The sequence below is a fragment of the Chaetura pelagica genome, unplaced genomic scaffold, assembly GCF_000747805.2.
Source record: "Chaetura pelagica isolate M959 unplaced genomic scaffold, ChaPel_1.0 scaffold281, whole genome shotgun sequence".
Taxonomy (NCBI): Eukaryota; Metazoa; Chordata; class Aves; order Apodiformes; family Apodidae; genus Chaetura; species Chaetura pelagica.
The window spans coordinates 217,990-241,283 of NW_009952058.1; the positions used below are offsets into that span (position 1 = coordinate 217,990).

General features: G+C 40.3%; 1 protein-coding gene across 1 annotated transcript in view; it reads right to left on the reverse strand.

Annotated features, from left to right (window-relative positions):
- Window positions 1-7,866: 7,866 nt before the first annotated feature.
- Window positions 7,867-23,294, reverse strand: part of ATF7IP (activating transcription factor 7 interacting protein) — a 44,604-nt gene continuing 29,176 nt past the window's right edge. The window contains exons 10-14 of the mRNA XM_010003835.1: window positions 15,838-15,916; window positions 13,772-13,939; window positions 12,448-12,633; window positions 9,448-9,560; window positions 7,867-8,507 (exon numbers count right to left, since the gene is read on the reverse strand). Of these exons, the coding sequence (XP_010002137.1) occupies window positions 8,091-8,507; window positions 9,448-9,560; window positions 12,448-12,633; window positions 13,772-13,939; window positions 15,838-15,916 (963 nt within the window). The 3' untranslated portion in view covers window positions 7,867-8,090. The remainder of the gene's footprint in view (window positions 8,508-9,447; window positions 9,561-12,447; window positions 12,634-13,771; window positions 13,940-15,837; window positions 15,917-23,294) is intronic.

Below are 23,294 nucleotides of genomic sequence, written 5' to 3' on the forward strand. Positions count from 1 at the left end.
TTGTGCATGCATAATCCTTTAGCTATAAACTAGTGACCAAGTCTGGGACTAGGATTGGATCCAGCCACGCTAGACTCCTCTCTGAGAAGAAGTTTAAAATGCAAGGGGGTCCTTTCTGAGTCTTGTGACTCAACAGGGGGGTCTTCCTGACAGTTTTGTCTAACCTTTTTCTTTGCAGGAAATAATCTTGTACCTCACCATGGAATCTTGTTAAACCACTGTTGCATTTACTATTGAATATGATTAACTCATTGTTTTCTGTCAATAGAGTATATTGGTCCTTCTCTCTTACAAGTGAAGTGCATCTCTCACTCCATCTATGACATCTTGTGATGTATCCCAAGCACGAACAGCAATGCTCAACCAAACCCCCCTGGGTGGGGCCCTGGCAGCTCCACTGGCCACGTGTCACTTGCCTTGTGTTGTTCCCTTGGAGGATGTTGAAGGCCTGGCTGTTCATGCTGGCCCGTCATCACAGGTGGGTCACCTTCAGCCTGGTTTGTCAGCTTCTGGAGCTCTCACAGGGACTCTCTGATGGCTGCTCCAGCCTTGCAGGGCAGCAATCTTGATGCTTTCTGGCTAAGCACCAAACATGAACTAAGCATTTTTTTGTGTAGCCCTCAGGTGTTGGCTGCTAATCACTGCCTTAAGATGTGTTTTAAACCCTGTACAGAATGGATTGAATTGGAATGGCTGTAAAAAGCCTTGATGGGCACACTTGAAGGAATGGAGCTGGGCCACGAAGGGCAGTGCAGGGACCAGACAGCAAATAGAGAACCAAGAATCTGTAACCACAGGGTGGCTGGAGGATGGCTGTGTGCTCTGTGACTGTCACTCCTAGGCAACACAGGAACAGTGCAGGTTGGAGTTAGTGCCTTGTCACCCAATCTTATGTAAAAATACTAATGGAAAATTATTGTTTAAATGTTGTTCCCCAGGGACCAGGAAATTGCCAGCTGCTAACTCTGTGGGACAGTCCTCTGGATGCAGGGCACACTGGGCTGCTTCCCTCTGCAGCAGATGTGACGTCCATTTGTAACTGTGCATAGGAAGGGGACCTTCCTTTCTCCCACCTTGAGCCTCCTGTATGCTGAGGCAGTAGTTGCTTTGTGCTCAAACCTGGAGTTGTGGGCAAAGAGCTCTACTTTTAAGAGCTCTTGTCTATGACTGTTTACATCAAGGGGACCTTATGAGCCTTATGACTCTAATCCATGTGACTGTGGCCTTTTTTTTTTTTTTGCGCCTTTGATGGTTGTGCTGTTAAAAAAATCACTGTGTTTCTCTGCTCTGCTTCTTTTGTCACAGGAGCAGCCCAGGTTGGTCTGCCACCCACAACCACAGCACCTGGGTCCAGTTCCTCTCCTCAACACAGCAACATCAGGGACCAGAGGAGGGGGCTTTGAGTAGGGTTGCATGGACCTACAGGCAGGCAGGAGAACCAAGAGCTTAATTCTCCAGCAGCTGCATAAAGTTAAAAGATCTCTTTCAGCATCTTAAGTCTTTCTGCAGCTGTCACTAGGAAAAAGTGAAGGGTGTGCTCTAAGTGGAGGAGTTGTAGAGGCTGCCTCCTTTTTCACATTTTGCTCTTCCACATTTTTTTCAAGTCCTATGGCTTGTGCCTTTCAAACTGAGTTTTCAGGCTTGGCTGGAGAGGGACTTCTTTGGTGGAGGGATGGCAATGGGAGATCCTTGTGGTAGTCCTCTCTTGGAATAAGGGAGACCTGCTGTTCAGTCAGTAGAGACTGCTTAGAGGAAGACTCCACCCAGCAAGACACCACCACCACCTCCTTCCCCGCCTCCCAGTTACATCTAATGGAAGCTTTTGCTTCCTTTACCAGCCGCCTCTTCTGAAATCTGTAACATTCTCTCCCAGTTCAGCACACGGTACTGGTCACACCATGCACAGCCTTGGCTCCCATAGGGCAACACACACTCTGCCCTCCAGCAGGAGACACCCCTACAAGGTCTAACCAGTGCTGGTCTAGGCAAGACTGGCCAGAGCTCCCTGGAGAGTCACCAGCTTTACCTCTGTCAGCGCCCAGTGCTGTGCTGCTGGGTTGGATTGCTTCTCATCCCATTCCTGTTGGGTCTTTTTTGTTGTGGTGGTTTTTTTTGTTTGTGGAGTTTTTTGTTGTTGTTTGGGTCTTTTGTTTGTTTGAGTTTCTGTACTTCTGTAGAAGCACTGATCGTCTACACAGGTGCACTTTGCTGTATGTACATTCTGCTGTGAGGGTGTAGCTCTTCTTTCCACACATGCCATGGAGTGGATGGCAAAGCTACCCTGCAGCAAAACAGAGTGAGTGCTCTGGTTGTTCACTTACTCACTGGGCTTTCTACCAGCACAAACTGCAATTACAGGGCTGTGTTAGCAGAGTGGTTACATGATATTTTATGAGAAATGGAATGGTCTAAACTATGTGCAGTGTGTATACTCTTTTTCTAAACAGGCACTTTGAGAAGCTCAGGACTTTCAAGTGTGATTGTGTTCAGTCCATCATCTTTTGGTCAGTGACCTGCAGCAAGTTTAGGAAGTGCGAGGAAACAACTTATTACCATCACAAATTAAAGATATGCCCTTGAAGTATGCACTCAGCACTAACTTAGGGTAGGCATGTCAAGTTTAAGTTCTTGGTTCGAGTGCTCCACATTTCAGCACCAGGGCTGTGTCCAAGAGGCAGCTTTTACCAGGCTCCCTTTTGGTAAGGCAGTTCCTCAGCTCTCAGCTAAGTGGCACAACGTATTTCACAGTGCGGAACCCGGCTTCTGTCCTTGAAAAGCAACAGGGCCTGGGACAGAGACTTTCTTGATCCTTGCACTAAAATATCTTTTTATTATCCCTGATGTCATTACCCTCGACTGATGCTACTAGATCTGTGCACTAGTTTGCCCCCTGGGCTTAGAAGCCCATGGCCAGGGGGGTGTAACACTTCAGGTGTTGTAAAAAACCAAGTCATGTCCTGTACTTTGTCCAAAGCTTCTTGCTAAAAGAATGACCATTTTTTCAGAGCCTCTTGCAGGGAGAGGAGAGTAGCACCAGCAGTCTGGTCTCCATTTCTGTGCTTCTCTGAGGCAACTCTGGGGTGCAAATTACTGGATTTTGTCTGTCCAGGACACACAGCCCTTCTTTGCTTTGCACAGGTGCCTAGAAGGTGCCTTTCCAGCATTGCTTTCATTTCTTGCTTCTGGGAGGGCAGCATCATGCAGTTGACTTTCTGGGAATGACCTAGAGCCAAACTCTTGCTGCTCAACGTCAGTTTAGCAAGGTGGAAACACTACTGAAGAGGAGGAGCATGCACTGGGCTCTTTTTGAATGAGCTGTCCCCTGAGATGTCTGGAACTAAGCACAGATGACTCAAAATGCTAAAAACCCAGTAGTTTTATTTCAAAGTATAAATTTCAGGCTTGTCAGACAAAACCCCACTACAGTTAACACAGACACACACACTAATCTACAATACATACAAAAAAGGGGGAGATGTTGCAACTGCCCAGTTTAAATTGGACATTAAATCAGTCCTACTTTTTTTTTTTATTATTATTTTTATTTTTGGTATTTATAAGTTCAGCTGCAAAACAAAACATGAAATCAGATTCTGAGTTTCCTGACAAAGGATTTTGCACGTTTGACTCCCAATAGCCAATAAATTACTAAAGCTGAACAGGACTCCCCAAACAGCTACTACCCAGTGATCTTATTTACAAATATACCTCTTAAATTAAGACAGCGATTCAAATATATATATATATATGTATGTATGTATGTATATAAAAGAGAAAAAAGAATGCTCAGCCTGCATAATGACAGTAAGAAATAAAGATGCATTTGAACAAGTACTTAGAAGGGATGAAAAGGAAAATTATTTGCTTTCTCTCAGCTATCCTTGTTTTTTATTTTTCTCCCCTCAGGTGTTTGGAAGGGAATACAGATTTTGGTGGTGGGGCTGGCTCAGTGTTATTTGAACTTTCCCTCCAGTGTTTTCATACAATGCTCACCCCTACCCAAACCAACAAATTAAAAAAATATAGATTTAATATATCAAGCTTCTATTTTAAAAAATCTGAATAGATATTTTTTTGACTAAATGAAAATACTCATGAATTCATAGAAGGCAGAATCACAGCTTGATTGTGTACAGTGTATGAAATACTCTAATACTGGGGAATGGCTGTTTGGGGAGCAGGAACAGACTTGACCTGCCCCTACATATAATACAGATTCTCATTTATTGGACATTTAAGACAAACAGCATGAAGGAAGGGATGAAATGACTATTCTTGTTACAGTACAAAATGGGGCTCAGATCCTACAAATGTGCTCCCCCTGAAGGCACGAGGGGCTTTGCTGTTGTTTTCAAAGGAAGCAGGGTAAAACTCCTGATTTTTACAGGGAAGACACCATGGGCGTATCCAGCCTTGTGCTAAAAACCCTGGGATGGGCGAGAGTCTCAGTGCTGGTGCTCAGTGACCTAACCTGGCCAACGGCAGCACAAATAATCCAAAGGAGCAAAGCCTAAGATCAACTCCTGCTCCTTGGGAAGCTGGTCAGGGCAAGGCAATAACACAGGCTGAGGAGAACCTGCCTCTGCACCCTCACATTGGCTGAAGCTGGCACTGGAGATGCAGATGCTGTGCCTACAGTCTGCCCCTTCCTAGGGCTTAGTTATTTGAATCCAGTAAAACTTGTGTAGACATATAGTGAAATAAAGGAGGCCAGTGAAACTGTAAGGAAAGGAACAGCATTTTGCTATCAGCACTTCACAGCAGGGCTCCTCTCCAACCAGAAACTGAACTAACTGAAATTAGTTTCAACCTGGACATCCAGATGCCCTTGTATCACTCAGAGAAAACAAGCTAACCCTGTAACACACCAGAAAGCAAATGGGGATGGAAAGCACAGCTGTAGAATTGGTGCTGTGCTTGCTAAAACACGGGGAACTTAATCCAAGGTGGTACTGCTGAAATGTTACATACTCAGTGGCAACACAAAAACACTGTCAGTAACAACTTCATAGAAGACTACTGAAAAGAAGAGGGGAAGAGCTGCATGAAATGCAGAGAAAAAAAACCTGAAACCAACCCTTCCACCACTTTGCCATATAGGGACTTTTAGCATATTTAAAGTGGATTATTGGAAGCCGTCAACAATTAACACGTTTCAGAAACACACTGTTAACAGACCTGCACTGAATATTCCTGGATATTTTGGTAATACTTTCAAATAAAATCTAATAAATGAAATAATTTACTTCTGAATGTTCATTGCCAGCAGAAATTGAGTTTCTCAATAGTTTGATTGTTTCTAGGAGATTAAGGATAATAAAATAACCAGCCACCCCAAAACACAGGGAAAAGTGCCATGAATTAAGGAATTAAGCAATACTCCTGTTTATGAGACTATGGGGTGAATACTCCCTGCAGAGATCTGCTCACCACAAGAGTGATTCTGCAGAAATGGCAGAGTTCTCTCTCTGTGTGTCAGTGACTTAAGATCAGCTGCCTTTAAAGTCTCCAAACTGAGCGAGACATTTGAAAGTCAAGCCGTGCCTTGTCACATACACTGCCACCACGACTTGCTTAAGATCCTGAAACTGAACCTTTAGCAGCTCTGCTGGGATGCAATGAGAGTGAATTCAGCCTTTGCCCCACAGCTGTGATGGCTTCAGTCAACAAACAGTAGCCAGCTTATTTCATCTCTTCCCAAAAAAACAGCTGCACTCTGCCATACATAGCACAAAGGAATCCATCAAGCCAGTTTTTATTATCAGTTCAGTTGCGAAGGACATCTTTCCTTAGTAAATAGATGAGTCTTCTTTCGCTGAAGATACAGCCTGCAAAACCTCCAAACACAATACCAGACCATCCCTAAGAATACCTCCATTGGAGGAAAGGAAAAAAATTCTTAACACAGGACCCTTACCCCCTGCCTCACCCCCTGCCTCAAGACGAAGCCAAGAACCGTTGTGACCTAAACGCAAGCACAAACTATAGATGAGCTCATGTATAGTTTGTGCTGGAGCCACAATTAAATAAGCAGCCTGGGTTGTATTCTACTGTTTAACTTCCAAACTATAAACCTCATTTTACTGATATGGCCAACGACCCTTTAGTAGCACCTCAAAGACACATTAAAAAAAAAAGCCCAAAGACGACCTGACAGCCATCAATTGGAATGAACGGCTCTAACCTCTACTACAGAACTGGCTTTATAAGGACCCAACTTTCAGTAAGTAGACTAAATGCCTTATTAAGTAATTATTCCCCAAAACAGGCAGACAAAACATTTAATTAAACATAGAAAAACCCAAGGCATTATTGATTATTGGCATCAGTAATACAGGGACAACTTACTCAAAGGAAAGATTACACATTGTTCATACATGAGATTGAGTGTGAACTTTCTCTCATGATACTTGGATTTAGGTAGAATTTTTGCTTCCCCAGTCAATAAAACTGCTACACTGCAAATGCAAGTTTCCATACAGAGCAAATTAATTACTCACCTGACAGAAGTGACAATCCCAGCTACATAAAAGAGTGCAGTCAGATAGTAAAAAGACTTTTCCCCTTCTAACTTCACTGTTTGGTTCTGCTGGGCAGGAATAGGACTGAAACGTGCCAAAATATAAACCTTACATAAACATTCTTGTCCAGGCGTGTTACAATTTGGTAATGCAAAACTCAAGTTTAACATGTCAATGACAGTGGGGCAGAGCCACCAATTTCTTTTCTCAACTCAGAAGAACCATTAACATTTGCAACTGCTCACAAGTTTAAAGCCAGTGTCTAAAATAATTTCTGAACTGCTTGGGGAGTGTTAACTGTCTGCAGAAGCAGGCAGGTGATGAGCTAGAGAAGAGGACTGGGAAACCAACTTCTTATCTTTGTGCACTAACTGAACCTCTAGACAGAGTGCAAAGAGCAGAAGCTTTCATGGTGCTACACCATGGAGATTTTTTCTTTGGCTAAACAGCAGCATACAGCTTTCCCAAATTAACAGGGAAAGGCTCTGGTGGAAAATACTCTCTGTTTACTCTAATGTTCCTAAAAGGACAAAAACAAATACTCAAGAATTACAGTGACGGAAGGGTTGAATGATACTGCAGATAAAAATGAACTGAGCATCAGCAAATATTACACTTCCTGGTTTTAACAGAAATAATAATTACTGCAGGCCAGGAAAATGAGAAGCGGTAATGAAAGGCTAGAAGGGTGAGGGGAAAAATAATTTCAAGCAAATGAAAGAACACCACAAGTTATCTGGCTACATTTATTTCTGAAATTATTCTTTAAGGCACAAAATAAATCTAAAAAAAAGGGCTGGATGTATGAGGGGAGGGGCAGAGAAATTAGCTGAGCTAGAGAGGTGTGAATGCAGTCTCTACAATCCAGTTTCAGATCTGACCTGGGAATGCTCCCAGTATGAGTGAGGGAGAATGGTGAAAGCATTGGAGCATTCTTATTTCGGAAAGGTAGGAGGTAGTGGGGTTATTTGTTTTGCACCACCTCCAAATTTGCACACATAATGGTTCCCTGGCCAGACTCAAGTTCCCTTCCCTCCCCTCATAGAGCTCATTACAGTTTGTAAAATAAGACCAGACAACTCAATCTTCCAGTACAATAATGAGAGTTTGAATCACCCTTAATATCACAGCCCGCTCACAGAGTGGTGGGGAGCAAATCTGTTCTTGCCCTCGTGTTAGTGCCTTGACAGATATTACAGATGTGTATGTCTTGCTTCAGACAAACTGTAATCTATTATTTTGTTCCCACTCTGAAGCAGAATCCCAGGCATCGAGGGGTGCCCTTGGTTAAAGTAGGTAGGTATCTAGGTGGAACAGCTGTCATGGAAGGGAAAGTGAGATTTTCAAATGGTCCATGACTTGAGCTATCCAGAAAAAACAGGTTCTCTTGCTGCAGGCGAGACGTTATTTTTGTTTTGGTTCTGAATGCATGTAGTGTATCACACAACTGTCTAAAACAATCCTGCAGAGAGTGGATTTAAAAGTGAATTTCATGCATGGAATCAACCCCCCAAAACTGGGGTAATTCTTGGTAGTAGGAGAGATTTAAAGGCTCCAAAGATCTCTACTTTAACTGCTCTGGGAAGAGATCACATCTGTGGACTGGGGGTCACAGAAGGGTCCAAAACGTCCATAGATGTCCTTAGCCCGGACAGCAAAGTAGTACTTGCTGCCAGACACAAACTGTGTAAGAGTGCATGCCATAGGCAGTGGGAGGGCCTTCACTTCCCCAATTTTCTTCCACTGGGAGGGCATAGTGGCACTCGGATCCTCGTGGTAGGCATAGAGATGATAACTGTCCACAGTGGCACAGCTCCGGTCCACCTCCATGACACTCCATGACAGCACAATACCATTCTGGCTCTGTACCCGTGCCAGCTTCAGCTGTGGCTTTTGAGGTGGAGAAGTGTTGGCAGCTTCAGGGGGCAGACGTGGTGGCTGCGGAGCCTCAGGGAGCGGGGCAGGATGTACAGGCCGTGGTGGCTCCTAAGTAACGTAAGAGTGAGAAGGAAAAAGTCAAGAGTCTACAGCAGTGGCAGGAAGCTTTAATTCATCATTCCTCAGGCAGATGGAAACAAAGAGGCTGCAGTCACCCAAGCATCACAACTGTAAGTCCTGTGTGCAGAGGCAAGAGAGCAGCAGCACAAGTTGAGAAGAGGTGGGACTAAGGATATGCCTTCTTAAGTTGTAACTATTTGCATTCCTCTTTGCTTCCCACCCAAGAGATGATGGACTGAATACTTTATCAAGACCGTGATATTGGCTTGGTTGATTCTCATTATCACTGGAGAGTGTATGAAGTTGAAAGGTGTCTAGATTGAAAGAATGGTGAGTCAGATTGTTGGTAATGTATTCACTGTTTCAGGACATCACAAGTGATGTGACTGCCCAACAGTGACTATGCAGGCGAAGTATTTGGTTCAAGCTCAACACAACAAAACCATGTGAAATGAGTCAGAGTAAGTTACCAAATACTTACAAAAAGGAGTTTAAGGTTATGCAGAAGTGATAAAAAAACACCCACCCTGAAATTTGGGAGTTTGCAACCTTGAGGATCTTTTCTGTACCTTTTTCTCCTGTTCTGAGAAACAGATCATCCAATTCGTAGCCAAACCATGACTAAACTTCTTATGGTATTTCTGTGCCCTTGATTCCACAAGTCACCTGCACAGAATTTATGTACCATTTTTCAATGTGCCGCTGGTGATCTGAAAAACTCAGGTAAACTACCAAACTGCCTAGCTTTTTACTACCCTTGGTAGAACTTGCTGTAGGTGATCAGGTGGTGCTATGCAAGTGAACTGGCTGCAAAGTGTCTGCAAGGCATTTCACTGTTCTGCAGTTCACACTAAGAAGCAATTGGAAAGGCATTAATGTGGAGAAAAGCCTGTAAATTGCATTAAGTAATTTCAAAATGACTACTCACAGTATGTATCTGTGGTGGTCGATGATGCACTGTAAGCTGAGGTGCTCCAGATCCAAGAGTCAGTCCGTTGTTGACAACATATGCAGTTGTTTGGGGCATTCGCACTGTCATACCTGTAAGAAGCACAGAGGGTATTTCTGAGTATTCAGTACTTCAAATCAGCTGAATGGAACAGTGGAAGACCAGCTCCTTGGTCCATGTGAATTATGCCAAATTGCAAACTGACACACCCTCCTTAAAGTGCCAGCAAACACTGCACAACAAAACCACCTCCCATCCTCTGAAGCTGTGACTGAAAGAGAGCAAGTGCTTATGTCTGCAGAGAGGACAGAATGAAGTTTTAATAATTTGTACCATGAAAGAAATGGGTGGGGAGGAAAAGTGTGGGAGATACAGGGAGCTTAAGTATGAAGAGAAGAATTACATCACTTTGGGATTCAGAAAGAAAAAGACGAGTTCCTCTGCAGCAGAATAATAACCACTCAGTATTCAAATGTCAGAAGGCTGTGCTGTGGATGGTATCGGGTAAAAAAAGAAAGAAAGATATTGTCCAAGAAGCTTGTCCTCCGTCACAGAATGGACACAACGATGGATGTTACTCACAGGAGTTACCATTTCATTCATTCCCACAGCAAACTGACACAACTGTCAGGAGTAAAAAACATCCAGAACTCTTGCAGAGTACCAAGCATAAATGTATACTACACCTCAATTTCTTAAGTAACATGGTTGGACAGGGCTCTGAGCAAACTGATCTAGTTGAAGATGTCCCTCATTGCAGAGAGGTTGGGATAGATGGCCTTCCAACCCAAACTATTCTATGACTCCACGGTAATATAAACCAATACACACCAGTTGCACCATTTCTGAAAGGTGTATAACAAAGATGGTGAAAAATGTAGAAAAGGACAAAACCTCCTGAGAGCTAAAAGGGATCAAGAAACATGATTATGTTTTTGTTAATATGGGAAACGTCGTTAGCTGGTATGCAAATATGGAGCCTTTATGTAATTTATATTCTAACTCAGGCTAGCTTCCCTGTCCTGAGGTACAGGGAATGCACAATGCTATGAAGGAACTGTAATTTTCTTATGTCTTATGTGGCTTGTCGGACAATAGTCCTGTATGATACACAGACATAACTTTTCAAGTCAGAGTAACAGAACTGCCTCTAACAGAAACACATGGAAGTCCAGCTTTGAAGGGACCTCTGGAGATCATCCATCCCAACCTTCTGTGGGAAGAATGCTCTTAGATTAGGTTAATCAGGGTCTAGTCAGGCAGAATCTTTATTTTGGTGGAAACCTGCCTTGATTTCTGAGAATTTGTAAGCAGACAACTGAAGGATATGCACTTGTTGTATTACTGGACCATCAGATCAGAAGAGCATTACACACAGATCTGCTGTTGGATGACATTGCCCGAGAAACATACGAGTTGTCCTAGAAAAGGCCTTAAAATAGTGTATTACTTCTTTCATGTTCTTCAAAAACATACTCATTTTCTTCCATGTCTGATGTATTCCTGCATGTATTCTGTAGATATTAACACTAGTGATGTGTATTTTGTCATAATAACTGCTCTAAGATTTTTTTTTTTCTGACAAAAATACGTATTTTACATTTTAGTACAAAAGAATAAAATGTTATTAAAAAGAATCAACCTAAGTGATCTACAACAGGTAGATCACACACATCTAACTTGTAGCTAAGGGCAATGATGAAGAAAATTAATTGTGGGCTGAGGCTATCTTGTCTTTTATGGCCTTTTGCCAACAGAAATCCAAGATGCCCCTCAAAAGATATTGCTGGTCAGAAAAACCTGACCTCAAATACACGTGCACAAAAGTAACAGCAGTTTAAGAAATATGAACAAGTACTCTGAAGAGGACAGACATTTCCTCCCACTCTGACATTTCAGAGAGATGGCTCAAGAACTGTCTGATCAACTTCTGTTTAGCAAGCACAGCTGATTTTTCACAGCCTGTGGTGATGCAGCTGAATTCAGTCATACGAGACATTAGAATTAAATTGCTGCAAACATACACAGATATTCTCCTTTCCAAAAACTATCATTTCAGAACAATGAATTGGTTATTTCTGCACAAACCTACATAGTCTTGGATGGCTCAAGAACGCAGTTTCTGAGTCTGACATATACAGATGAAAAATCACTACTTGGATGGCACAAAAGTAAGCTCATGTGTGGTGCACTGGAACAGGGAAATTTATGTTTAACATAACAGTGTTAAAATAACCACAGTTATTTTTTGGGGACCATAAAGACATGCCCATAGAAATTGTGGGGAGCTAAAAAAGGACATTTAAGATCCACCACTTAGTAACAAAATATAAGTGATTGTTTAAGGTTATTTTTGACATCTATGACTCATTTCAGAAAAGTAAATTTACTGCACTGGGAAGATATGTTTGCAAAATCAAAATGAACTTGGTGATATCTCTAGTAAAGGAAACTCAAGCATACATCAATTTCTGATACATTTGGTGCAAAATTTAATTTGTCTGGGCCTAGAAAAAATAAGAAAATTTGCTGGCCACAAGACATCAAAGGCTGTTAAGAAATTACATTAGCATGTATGATATAAACATAACTTTTAGACAGGAAAGGGAACACTACAAACTTAGATGTTTTAACCCATAATAACAAAATAGTCTGCTAACAATCCTTCTACGAAGCAGTGGTGCTCATCACATGTCCTTCTGCTACTGTGTCAGGTACCAGGCATGTCAGTCAGATGGTTAATTGGCACAGTTAGTGCATGAGAGGACTTAAATCCAGTTTTTCCTCATTCATATAACTTCAGGGGGGATGATTTCTTAATAACTTGAGATTTTCACAAGTCCGTAAGCTGGAAAAAACCCCTGCCTCAATACTGAGGCCTAGTATTATAACAAGTGCATGCAACAAACCCCAAACAAAAAAACCAAACATCATATGCATCAGATAGAAATTGTCAAGCTGTGACAAAAGCATCCCTACCTCCAGACTGGGGGTTGATTGGCCTTAAACCTGGGCTTGGCATGACAGCTCCTCTTACGGGGTTCTGTGCTGGTGGTGTTGGAAGAGTGGTATAGACCACCTGATGGTTAGCAGGGGTTCTTGGTATAGGAAGTTTTGCTGGAGTTTGGGTCACTGGCCTGTGAGTTACATTCACTGTTGTCGAAGCTGGAGAAAGACAAGAAAGACCACAACCTAGAAGGGAATTCCATGACATTAAGCAGATATGCCTATTCCAGAGTACATACCACTTTCGGAAAACTGACTCATCTGAGCCATGCAAAACAACAATTCTCTGTGAAATTCTATCTGCTTTTTGATAATGCAAGAAAAGAGAAAACAGCCTAAATAAACAGTAATTTTCACCTGAAATAATGCCAAGATATATTCAAATTCCAAAGAGAAAAGATAAACATAAAGTCCCTCCCCTCAAACCCACAAACCCTCCCTACCCCCTGAAAAAAGAAGACAGAAAACCTCCCCCAACCAAAAACCTAAAAAAGACAGAAAAAAAAAGAATTCTCCCACTAGACCAGGTATATCTAAGCTCCACCCAACCTGGCTTTAAACACTCTCAGGGAGGGGGCCATCTACAGCTTCTCTGGGCAACCTGTTCCACACTGTCATAGTGAAGAATTTCTTCCTGTATCTAATCTAAATCCACCCTCTTCCAGTTTAAAGCAATTACCCCCTGTCCTTTCTCTACATGCCTTTATAAAAAGTCCCTCCCCAGCTTTCTTGTAGGCCCCTTCAGGTACTGGAAGGATCTACTGAATGATTTATTTTTCTTTATGTTAGAAAGAAAAGAAAAAAAAAATCAATACTGCAGACAAAATAACATTTAACTAGGGATGGAGCTCCAATGGCAGCCCCTCCATTCACTCTGCCAAAAGGATTAATTGCCAAGTGCAGGTGAGCAGAGCTAGGAGTAATGTTGCTATATGTATTTTCCCCAGTTACTCAAATAATGCAACTGTTACAGGCTTATTTTCCCTCATTTTTACAAGCAACAGTGTATTTAATAACTTCCATGACCATCCCTAGCAGGATTTCTTCCTCTCCATGGAATTAATTTGATCCTGAATTCTTCCCAAATGAACAGAACTATCTTTCCCTTTTACTCCAGCTTTTTTTTTTTTTAAAAAAAACAAAGTTATGGGAAACTGACTAGAATGGAAGACTAAAAACTGACTCAAACATTCAGAATATTCACCTGAAAAGGAGAGCACTACGCAGAACACCCAAGAGTCTAGTTTAAGAAAAAAAGCAGTCACTGCACTCACATAATGATGTAAAATAAACTCACCTGTAGGTAATACATGTACGGTGGTCTGGGAAGGTCCACTTGTTGGCACACCTGGCTGTTGCACAGGGTTTGGCTGGGAAGGCTGTGAAGGTTGCAAGGGTCGAGCCAAGGGCTGGTTGGATATGCTCAGTCCTGTAACAGGTGTCTGGTTCTGCTTCTTGCTGTCTGCTTTGAAAGAGGATGAAGTTATAGACAATAGCAAACAGACATTAGAACATCACAGAGTTTTAAAATCCTCCTCTGCCCTGTCATTCACATATTATCAAATAGTATTTACTGGCATAACATTTCTTTGATTTTTCATTCTGCAAACAAAACCAGGAAATTAATTCAATTCCCGTTACTTTCATAATCTTAATCTTTCTCTCCACCCCCCTCACTCCGTAATGTTTCATCCTATCATCATGAAATTATATATCTATATTATATATATATTATATTTCAACATAGTTTGGGAACTGCCAAAGCCGTAAAGTTTCTTATAAAAAAACCCTTAAACCTTAAAAAGACACTGCTGTACTGAATTTGTTTCAAAAAATTGATACAGCTCCCTAAATATAGCTTGTCTACATTTGATGCTGTTCACACATTCAGCTAAGCAATTCACAGATTTGTCAAAATCCTGGCTAGAAAGGACATCAGTTGGCTGTATTTTGAAGCTGGATTGTCACCAACAATAAATTAAATGAGTTGTAGTTTTGTCCAGCTGAATCTTAAGAGTGGAGTTTCCATCATCCCTCTGTGCTGCACTACCTTCCTACTGTGACTTTTTCCCCACTCAAGCTCAACTTGAACCTCCTGAACTTGTAGCTCATAGCTGCAAACTCTTGATACAATATCTGGCACTGCTGAGAAGAGCTGTGGTCCACCATCTTTGTAACCATCCTCCAAGTATTTGTAGGCTGCTGTTACACTCTCAGCTTGCTCCTTGCCAAAGGTGCCATGGTTTGTCAATCTCTTCTCACAGGTCATGTACTCTAGGCTTCCACTATCCTGACACCATCTACTGGGCTCTCTCCAGGGCTAACACAACTCTTCTGAACTCAGGGAAGGGGGAACCAAAACCGGACACTGTATTTCAGTACATGACCTCTTCTTGCTGGTAACAGGACATTTCTCCCTGACTGAAAGAAATGCTACCACATCCCAGTATGATTTCCTATAGTTGTGTAATACAAATAAAGACCAAGTCAAAACATTAAGAAGGTATGTGCAGAACTTGAAGGTTCTAGCTAGAGAGATAGCTACTGAGGTTGTCTAGAGGAATGAAACTTCTTGGCGGCTGGACTTCAGAATGCAGTGCAGAGACATGCATTTATAGGTCAAACAGAATTAAAATTATCTATCTAATAGTAGAAATATCAAATTTTCAGTTAAGATGAAACACACAAAATTAAGTGCAATACAGGCTGAAGTACAGACTTACTACTCTTCTGAAAGACTATAATTCTTCACTAAGCCAATGCTAATTATAATTAAAGCTGCCACAGTTACGCAAGACTTACTGAAAATGTATTCTTGTAAAAGATGAAGTGCATCCACATTGCCAAAGGATATAAGAGCAGAACTATATTTACTCTAACCTTGGCATACAACCCCAAAGCAAAGAACAGATCTGCATTTGGTATCTAAACTCTTAGACACAAAGTGTTTTAGTTAAACAAAAGATTAGAAGCTGTAATAATCTCATGCTTGAGTATCAGCTGCAGAATTGTTATTTATCAGTAAAAAAAATAATTAAATACAACTAGAGGAACTTTCAAAAAAATATTACAGCATTACATTGTCTCGAATCATTCCACAAGCCAAACAGATTTAAGCATAGACAGCAACAACATTTAAATAAAGGGAAAGGTAAAAATTTTAATGCCTTTTTAATTTAAGTAGAATTCATTTTGTATTTTACGTCTATCAGAATTTTCTAATAACACTCCTGTTTAACTGAAACACCAAGGAATAAAATGCACTAAACAGAAACAGAAGCTTATTGCTTTCTACCATTCAAAGGATAAATTAATACTTGTATCTCAATAACCCCTGCACCTAGCAAAATCTTTTTCACCTACCTTGAGAAGAGCTATCCTCCTCTTCATCCAGTGTAAGATCAATGACACCTCCTGAATCACTTCCTGTGACCTTCCCGCTCTGAAAGACAAAACTCTTTCATTTTGCAAAAGCAAATCCAGGGAACACAGGTGGAAAAGGGGGTGCAAATTGAACACTGAGATTTGAGAACTGATGCACTTAGTAGAAAGGAACCGATGAAACAAGCAGGAGGAGAAAATTTCAGACACATTTCCCAGGACTTGAAAAACAGGCAATCACCAAATGACTGTACTGCAGTGTCAAATATTTAAGTATTTGTAGCTTTTTAAGGAGTGAAAAAAACCTAATGACATTGGCATATTTTTATTTTACAGGTAAATAAATAACAATTTGGTGTTAAAGAGCATCTTTCAATACTCTTAATATTTTAATCTGGTTGCAATTTGTGCTTTCCTCCATAGTAATATAACCTTTTGAAAGAGTAGTCACCAGCACAATATATCACTTATCTTTAGACAGCTTGGCCTATGTGCCTATAAAGAAATTTACTTCATAATAAGAAAAAGGGAAAACTACGCTGGAACCAGTAATGCTTATAAAACATGTAATCGAAAGCCACCAGAAGTCCAATTGTATCCAGCTTTTAAAAGTAATTTCATTATGGTATTTTTATCCATTATCACAAATTTTACCATTCAATTATGCTACATATGAAACAATTTCTAAGCATCTATTTAGAGAGGATAAAGGGATCTTTTAAGCTACTGTGAAGGGTCAATGTTATAAAAAACCTAGAGGACCATCAAACAATATTTATCTTCTTGATCAATTGCTGTCCTGTGGCTGTTCAGATTGGCAGGACCACCTATATTTCCTTTAGGTGATGAAAAGAAACACCAGGGGAGGTCCCACATAATTCTGTGTTTTTTTAATATACTTTCTAGAAAAAATCTTGAATTACATCAATTTCTAGTTCCTTAAACTTGCCACAATAAATTAGAGGGTTTTTTTGTTTTGTAGAAAAGATGATACTTGTTGGACTGAAGCACTACCAATTTATGTATTAGTAAACCAGGTTCCTTAGGACAGACAAAGGGGTTGGGAAAAACAACTTAATTATCAACATCTCTGAACAATTAGTACAGAAAAAAGCCCAACAGTTCTCAGATCCTCATGGACTGTACAAATGGCAACACGATAAATCCCAGGAACATGAGAGATTTTTTTTCCCCTGCAGTCTGATGGGAACAGATGCAAAAAGCCTAAGCACTGAGAATATCTCCTCTATGATCTTTCATTTAGGCAAAACTAAGGCTTTAAGGAAGTCCTGAAGACAATTCGCACACAGACAAGGCTTTAAGGAGAGGAAAAAGAGGTATCTTACAATTACGTGATGCAAACAAAAGCTCTATTCAAATTATCAGTCACTGAATTTGGAGTGCCTGACATGACTGTCCTCTTAATGATGCATTATTACAACCAGTTTCTTCATGCTTTAAGTTCTGATGCTGCCACCAATGAAATTCTGCTAATAACCTACGTAACAATAGAAGAGACATGTAGAGGGCCAACTGCATGAGGTTCAACTAGGCTAAATGTTGGGTTCCGCACTTGGGTCACAACAACCCCGCGAAACACTACAGACTTGGAGATGAGTGATTCTGTGTTGGCCGACTGCTGGCTGAGTATGAGCCAGCAGTGTGCCCCTGTGGCCAAGGCAGCCAATAGCATCCTGGCTCGTATCAGGAATACTGTGACCAAAAGAACTAGGGAAATTATTGTCCCCCTGTCCTCAATACTGGTGAGGCTGCACTTCGAGTGCTGTGTTCAGTTTTGGGTCCCTCACTACAAGAAGGACATTGAGGTGCTGGAGCATGTTCAAAAAAGGACAACAAAGCTGGTGAAGGATACAGAGCAAAAGTCTTATGAGGAGCAGCTGAGGTAACCAGGATTACTCAGCTTGGAGAAAAGGAGACTCAGGGGAGACCTTATCACTCTCTACAGTTACTTGAAAGGAGGCTGTAGAGAGGTGGGTGTTCACTTTTTCCCCCAATTAACAAGTGATAGGGCAAAAGGAAATGGCATAAAGTTGTGCCAGGGGAAGTTCAGATCGCATATTAGGAAAAATCTTTTTACTGAAAGGGTTGTCAGGCACTGGAACAGGTTGCCCAGGGAAGTCGTGGAGTCACCATCCCTGGAGGTTTTTAAAAGATGTGCAGATGCGGTACTTAGGGACATAGTTCAGTGGTGGACTCGACAATGTTAGGTTAACAGCTGGACATGATAATCTTAAAGGTCTTTTCCAGTGAAAAAGATTCTATTATTCTCTTTGCTATACATATACATTTTCCAGATTTAGTAACCATGCAATTCTTCTGTTGAGCAATTTCTATTTCAAAGATTTTCCAGATTCAGTTTTCTTAGTATGATGCTCTGATTTACCCACTTGAAGCTTAATATAAAAGGCACTTTCAAATAATCAATGATTACTCCATTAGCATAAAGTCAAGAGGAATTTCATTCCAACTTGATAATCTTCCCAGTAAACAATGTGTATTTTGAATTACGTCTCTCCCTGCCAAGAGAAAGAAGATTGAAGAATGGAGGGGGAGATTTATCAGAAACTGGAGAAAGAAAAAACTAACACTAAGCTATTCATTTCTCCCCACTATAAAATACATTAGTCTGAAGTAATTTCCTTTCAATTCTTCCTCTGCAAGGAAATCTAAACCCTTAGAAAAGTACTCCGTATGAGACCTAACTGTTGAAGCCCTACTGTGCCAGTCAAGAAAGTTCTTTGAATTTCAAAGTCATCAAGTGTTACTGCATACATTTTTAATTTTGCTGTGTCTGGACAGCCAAAATCTTGAGATAGTTAAACAGGCAACTAAATGCTAAATCAAATAAGCTCACAAGATCACATACATGCACTTCTCAGGAGGAAAGACCTTCTTTTAACTATGCCAAACACAGGTTTTCTCCTAAACAACTCTGATAGCAGTCTCCTCAATCAATGGGAACAATCCATAGGTCGTGAGGTTCTTTACACAACCCAGACTAGAAGTTGAAGATCTGCAGTGAAGTGTTCTCACTGGTGGCACATGCTCCATGTTACATCCCTCTGTCCTGGTTCTATGGCACAAACTCCATCTACTCCAAGAAGATGGTGTACTCCACACAAAGCACAACCTGTATCTCCAGCCCTCCCAACTAGATTCCCCTAGTTCACCAACCATGCATCTCTCTTGAATGACATTCAGAGGTGCAGGAAAATTTAAAGACTGAAAATACTGCACACATTTTCCTGCCTAAAGGGGTACAGGAGTGTAGTCACACCTAAGGGTGTAGGAGTATGCTGACTTACCACCTGAATGGTTAAGACCTGCAAATGGAACCATTTGAAATGAACCCTGCCAAAAGCAAGTAATAAATGGTTTTCAGAAAATCCTGTGCTCAACCAATCAAGAAAGTAAAAATACCCCTTTGAGTATCATTAACTATTTTACTCAGAAATGCTCTTGGGATATTTTTGTTGCTACAAGAACTTGTGAAAACTCCAGTTAACAACAGAACTATATCTGAGGAAAGGCTAGAGAGAAACAACTGCTATTGCTCTGTAAATAGGAGGGAATGGGATTCTGAGGAGGAGATTGACATGTTGCATATTGGAAGAAGAAATTCAGACAAGCTGCTCTGAGCAAAATCAGAAACCAACTTAAGAAGGCTTGCAGCCCTAATGAAGGCAAGGGGAAAACTGACACTGGACTTTCTGTCATGTATGAACTACCTTCACTTTTATGTGGAAAAATGAAATAAGAGAAAAGTCTTTCAGCATGTAATATTATATTTCAGTAAGTGTTTGGGCAGAAACTTCTAACACAGAAAAGCAAGTGAAGGCCTTCTGGTTTGCTCTCAGTTTTCAGCTTTCTACAAACACAGGAAATCAAGAACCTGAACCTGCTTCAGTGCACCTCTGCAGAACACCAAGATGTTGCAATCCTAACACGTTTTCATCAGTACAGTCACATTAGTGAATAATTAAAACCATTTAATAAAAACCCCAAACATATGCCCGGTACTTTAAATCACACATTGCCTAGCAAGTCTGAATAACAGAAGATTCAGTCACCTTAGAGTACCAAATAAGTCAGAACAGAAACAAAATAACCACAGTAATATGAAGTGATTTCTATCTATTTAAATATCACAGTTATTAAAAAAACAAAGCAACAAAACCACAGCCCCCCCCCCCCCCCCCCGCCCCCCCCCCCCCCCTTTTCATAATTTGTCAGAATCAGAGCACCAGACTCCAGAGCAGTGACACTTAGATCTGATTGATTACAACAGCATCTGGGTAGTTTCTAGTAATCAAACAGAAAAAGGTTTACATTGAGATTTACAATAAATGTTAACTGTCAAACTCCCCTTCCCATCCTTCTTAACAGCTCACATATATTTATCTATATGCCTTTAAACTCAACTGATGATGTAACTTTGTACAACCTGGAAATAGTAATAACAGAAACGGAACCATCCAGTTAACCACAACTGTATCTGAGCTGCTTTAGTTTAAATTTTTCTCTGCTTTCACATAGCAGCCACCAGTGTATTTTAACTTAACACAAAACAGTGCAATGAAAAAATAAAAATAAAATTAAAAATCAAACCTAAAAAATCCTACTCTGAAATGTCATAGTTTTAAAGATAAAAATGAAAAAAACCCAACAACCAACAACTTGGAAGAAAGTAGTTAAAGTGCACATTGGATGGGGCTCTAAGCAACCTGATCTAGTGGTAGGTGTTCCTGCCCACATTGGATCTAGATAATCTTTAAGGTCCCTTCCAACTCTAACCTTTCTATGACCCTGTGATTCTAAAACAGTAAGAAAAATGCAAGACAATATCTTTTCCTGACTTTCTAATCTTAATATAGCCCCATCCTTATTAATTTTTTCATTAAGATATTTTACATTAAAATTATGTGTCTTGTACTCAACCACTTCATACTTAATTCTAATGTAGACCCAGCCCAAGAAGATGCATGCTTCTGAGTTGAAAGGCAAAACACTACATGAAGTGCGGGAAGAGGACTGCAAGGTATGACTAAGAGGAGAAACAAGGGTGGAAAAAGGAACAAGGAGGAGGAAAAAGAGCAGCAGGGGAAGAGAATAGCTAAGCATGCACCACCATAGAGATAGAAGGATGGTGTGAGCATATTGTAACATTACTCCACTGTTCTTGTTCAGTGTCGTGCATTTTTCCTGAAACAGCCAGCCAAGGAGAAGGCACTTTGCATTCACAACCTTTGAGAAGTGTTTTCTTTAATGAAAACCTTGCTAAATTGCAGTCTCTGCCCCAGCTTCTTCATTTGCAGAGTCATGTCCACACCTACTGTATTTACCAATATAGAACTATCCCTGGGCTCTGTTTGCAAACATTTGGCTGTCTGCATGCCAAATGTCCCAGGCAAGAATCTCACTTGGCAAATGTGAAGGAAAAGTATTTTAATGCCAAGCTCAAAGCTTGTAAAAGCACAAACTGAGCAACCCTACAAGCCAGACCAAAATGAAAGAGTAAATGCTCATTCCTTTCAAGTATCTGACTGAAAGCTGGTTAAGTCCTGAACTTAAACCCTGAAACAGAGGCTAAGTCGTAACCTTCTCAAAAACACCACTTAAATCAGTTAAGCATAAAGTGCTTTATGGTGCATATGGAAGCTAAAATTATTTTAAGTATGTGAAAAAATGAATGCAACTATTCGATTTGTGCATTTTTCTCAAATTATTAGAAATTGGTATTTCTAACTGTTTTACTAGTTGCAAAACTTCTGCTGAAAAGTGATCTATAGAACTGATTCATCTGAGTAACATTTTCAGATTTTTGTTAACCATGAAAAATACTAGAAATGGACTTTAATTTTTTACATAAAATGTCTATTCATATAACAGTAATTACCTTTCAATTCAGCCTTTTCTACAAAGGACTGGTGAAAGTGACCTAAATTAAAAATTTCATGCATTTTCCACTGTGTATGCTATGAAAAAATAGTATCTACTTTCTTCCAATCCCAACCACAATTCTTTCAACAGTTAAAGAAAGCACTGAGAAACAGGTGCACTTACAAAAAAAGATAGTCTTATAGGGAGAAGTGCTAGGAAAAAGCAGCAAAAATATAGTTTTCCTTGAAGAAAGAAAACTATAGAGTGACATTCTAGAACCAATGCCTTATTAGTATTACAGAAATCTTAGAAAGAAGTGTAACAGAAAAAAAAACACTGGAACTTGTTAAAAATGCATTAAAAAAGGGTAAACAGGGTCACCTGAACCTGAAGTCATAATTAAGAGTTGCAATAAAACCAACATTGCTTTATTGGAAGACTTGTTATATCCCCTATGTCACTGAATGCAATATCTAATAATCAACCTACACACCAGTTAATAGCAAATTAATAAAGGGAAATCAGAAAAGAACCAGCCTTGCAATAAAGTGAAGGGCTATCTCTGACATGAAAAAGATTGTGAAGCAGTTTCCTCATCTACCTTGGGAAAAATAGGGACATTTGAGACAGGATACTATCCTATGTGCTACATGCAGTTTTCAACATACTGAGACCACTTCACACTGCTGTAAAACACACTGTAGTGGGAGAAAGAATTGTTTTGCTATCCAGCAACTTTTTCAGATCAGGACTATTGCAAATTAGCTTGATTTACCATCTGTAATTTTGAAAAGAAAGAAAAAAAGGGGGCAGAGGGGCTGCCAGCCTGTTGGGAACAGGGAAGAAAAAAGTTATTAAATTACCCTAGGGAAAACAAATAAAAAGAAGGAGACTGAATGTAAAGGCCAAAGCACATATGATAAACATGATGTTGAAGAAAGAAGGTATCTTCCACTGTGACTACCATTGTGCAGTTTAACACAGAAAGATGTAGTTGTAACATGACAGCATAGATATACCAATGGCAAACTACTGAAGAACACTGGGAAAGAAATCTCTAGAACTCTAACTGAATGGAAAATGTTACCTGCTACATGATTTTATAAAACCATACACACACACATCAACATTCACAGGTATTGTACCACATGAAAAGCCAAAAGGTAAATGCTGATGTTTTGAAGGAAGTTCTGCATATGCACTTCTCTATTCATATATGACCCAAAAAAACACAGAAAGTTTTGGTATTATATAACGCCACAGTCTAGTTCATCACACAAGGATAACAAAGCCATTCGTTGTAATGCCACCTGCTTTTCATAAAGGAACATTTCAGTATGCAAAAGTGGAAAATGAAGGGGGAAAATGCAACAACAAAAAAATACAGTGCAAAATAAAAATTAATTCCACGGTAGCAACCATCGGAATTCTAAAGATTATTATGTATGGCACACTGACAGGGTGCAGACAATTTTATTAATAACAGTTTCTACAATAACAAAACAGAAAAAATACTGGGGGTTGTAAAGCATCACAAC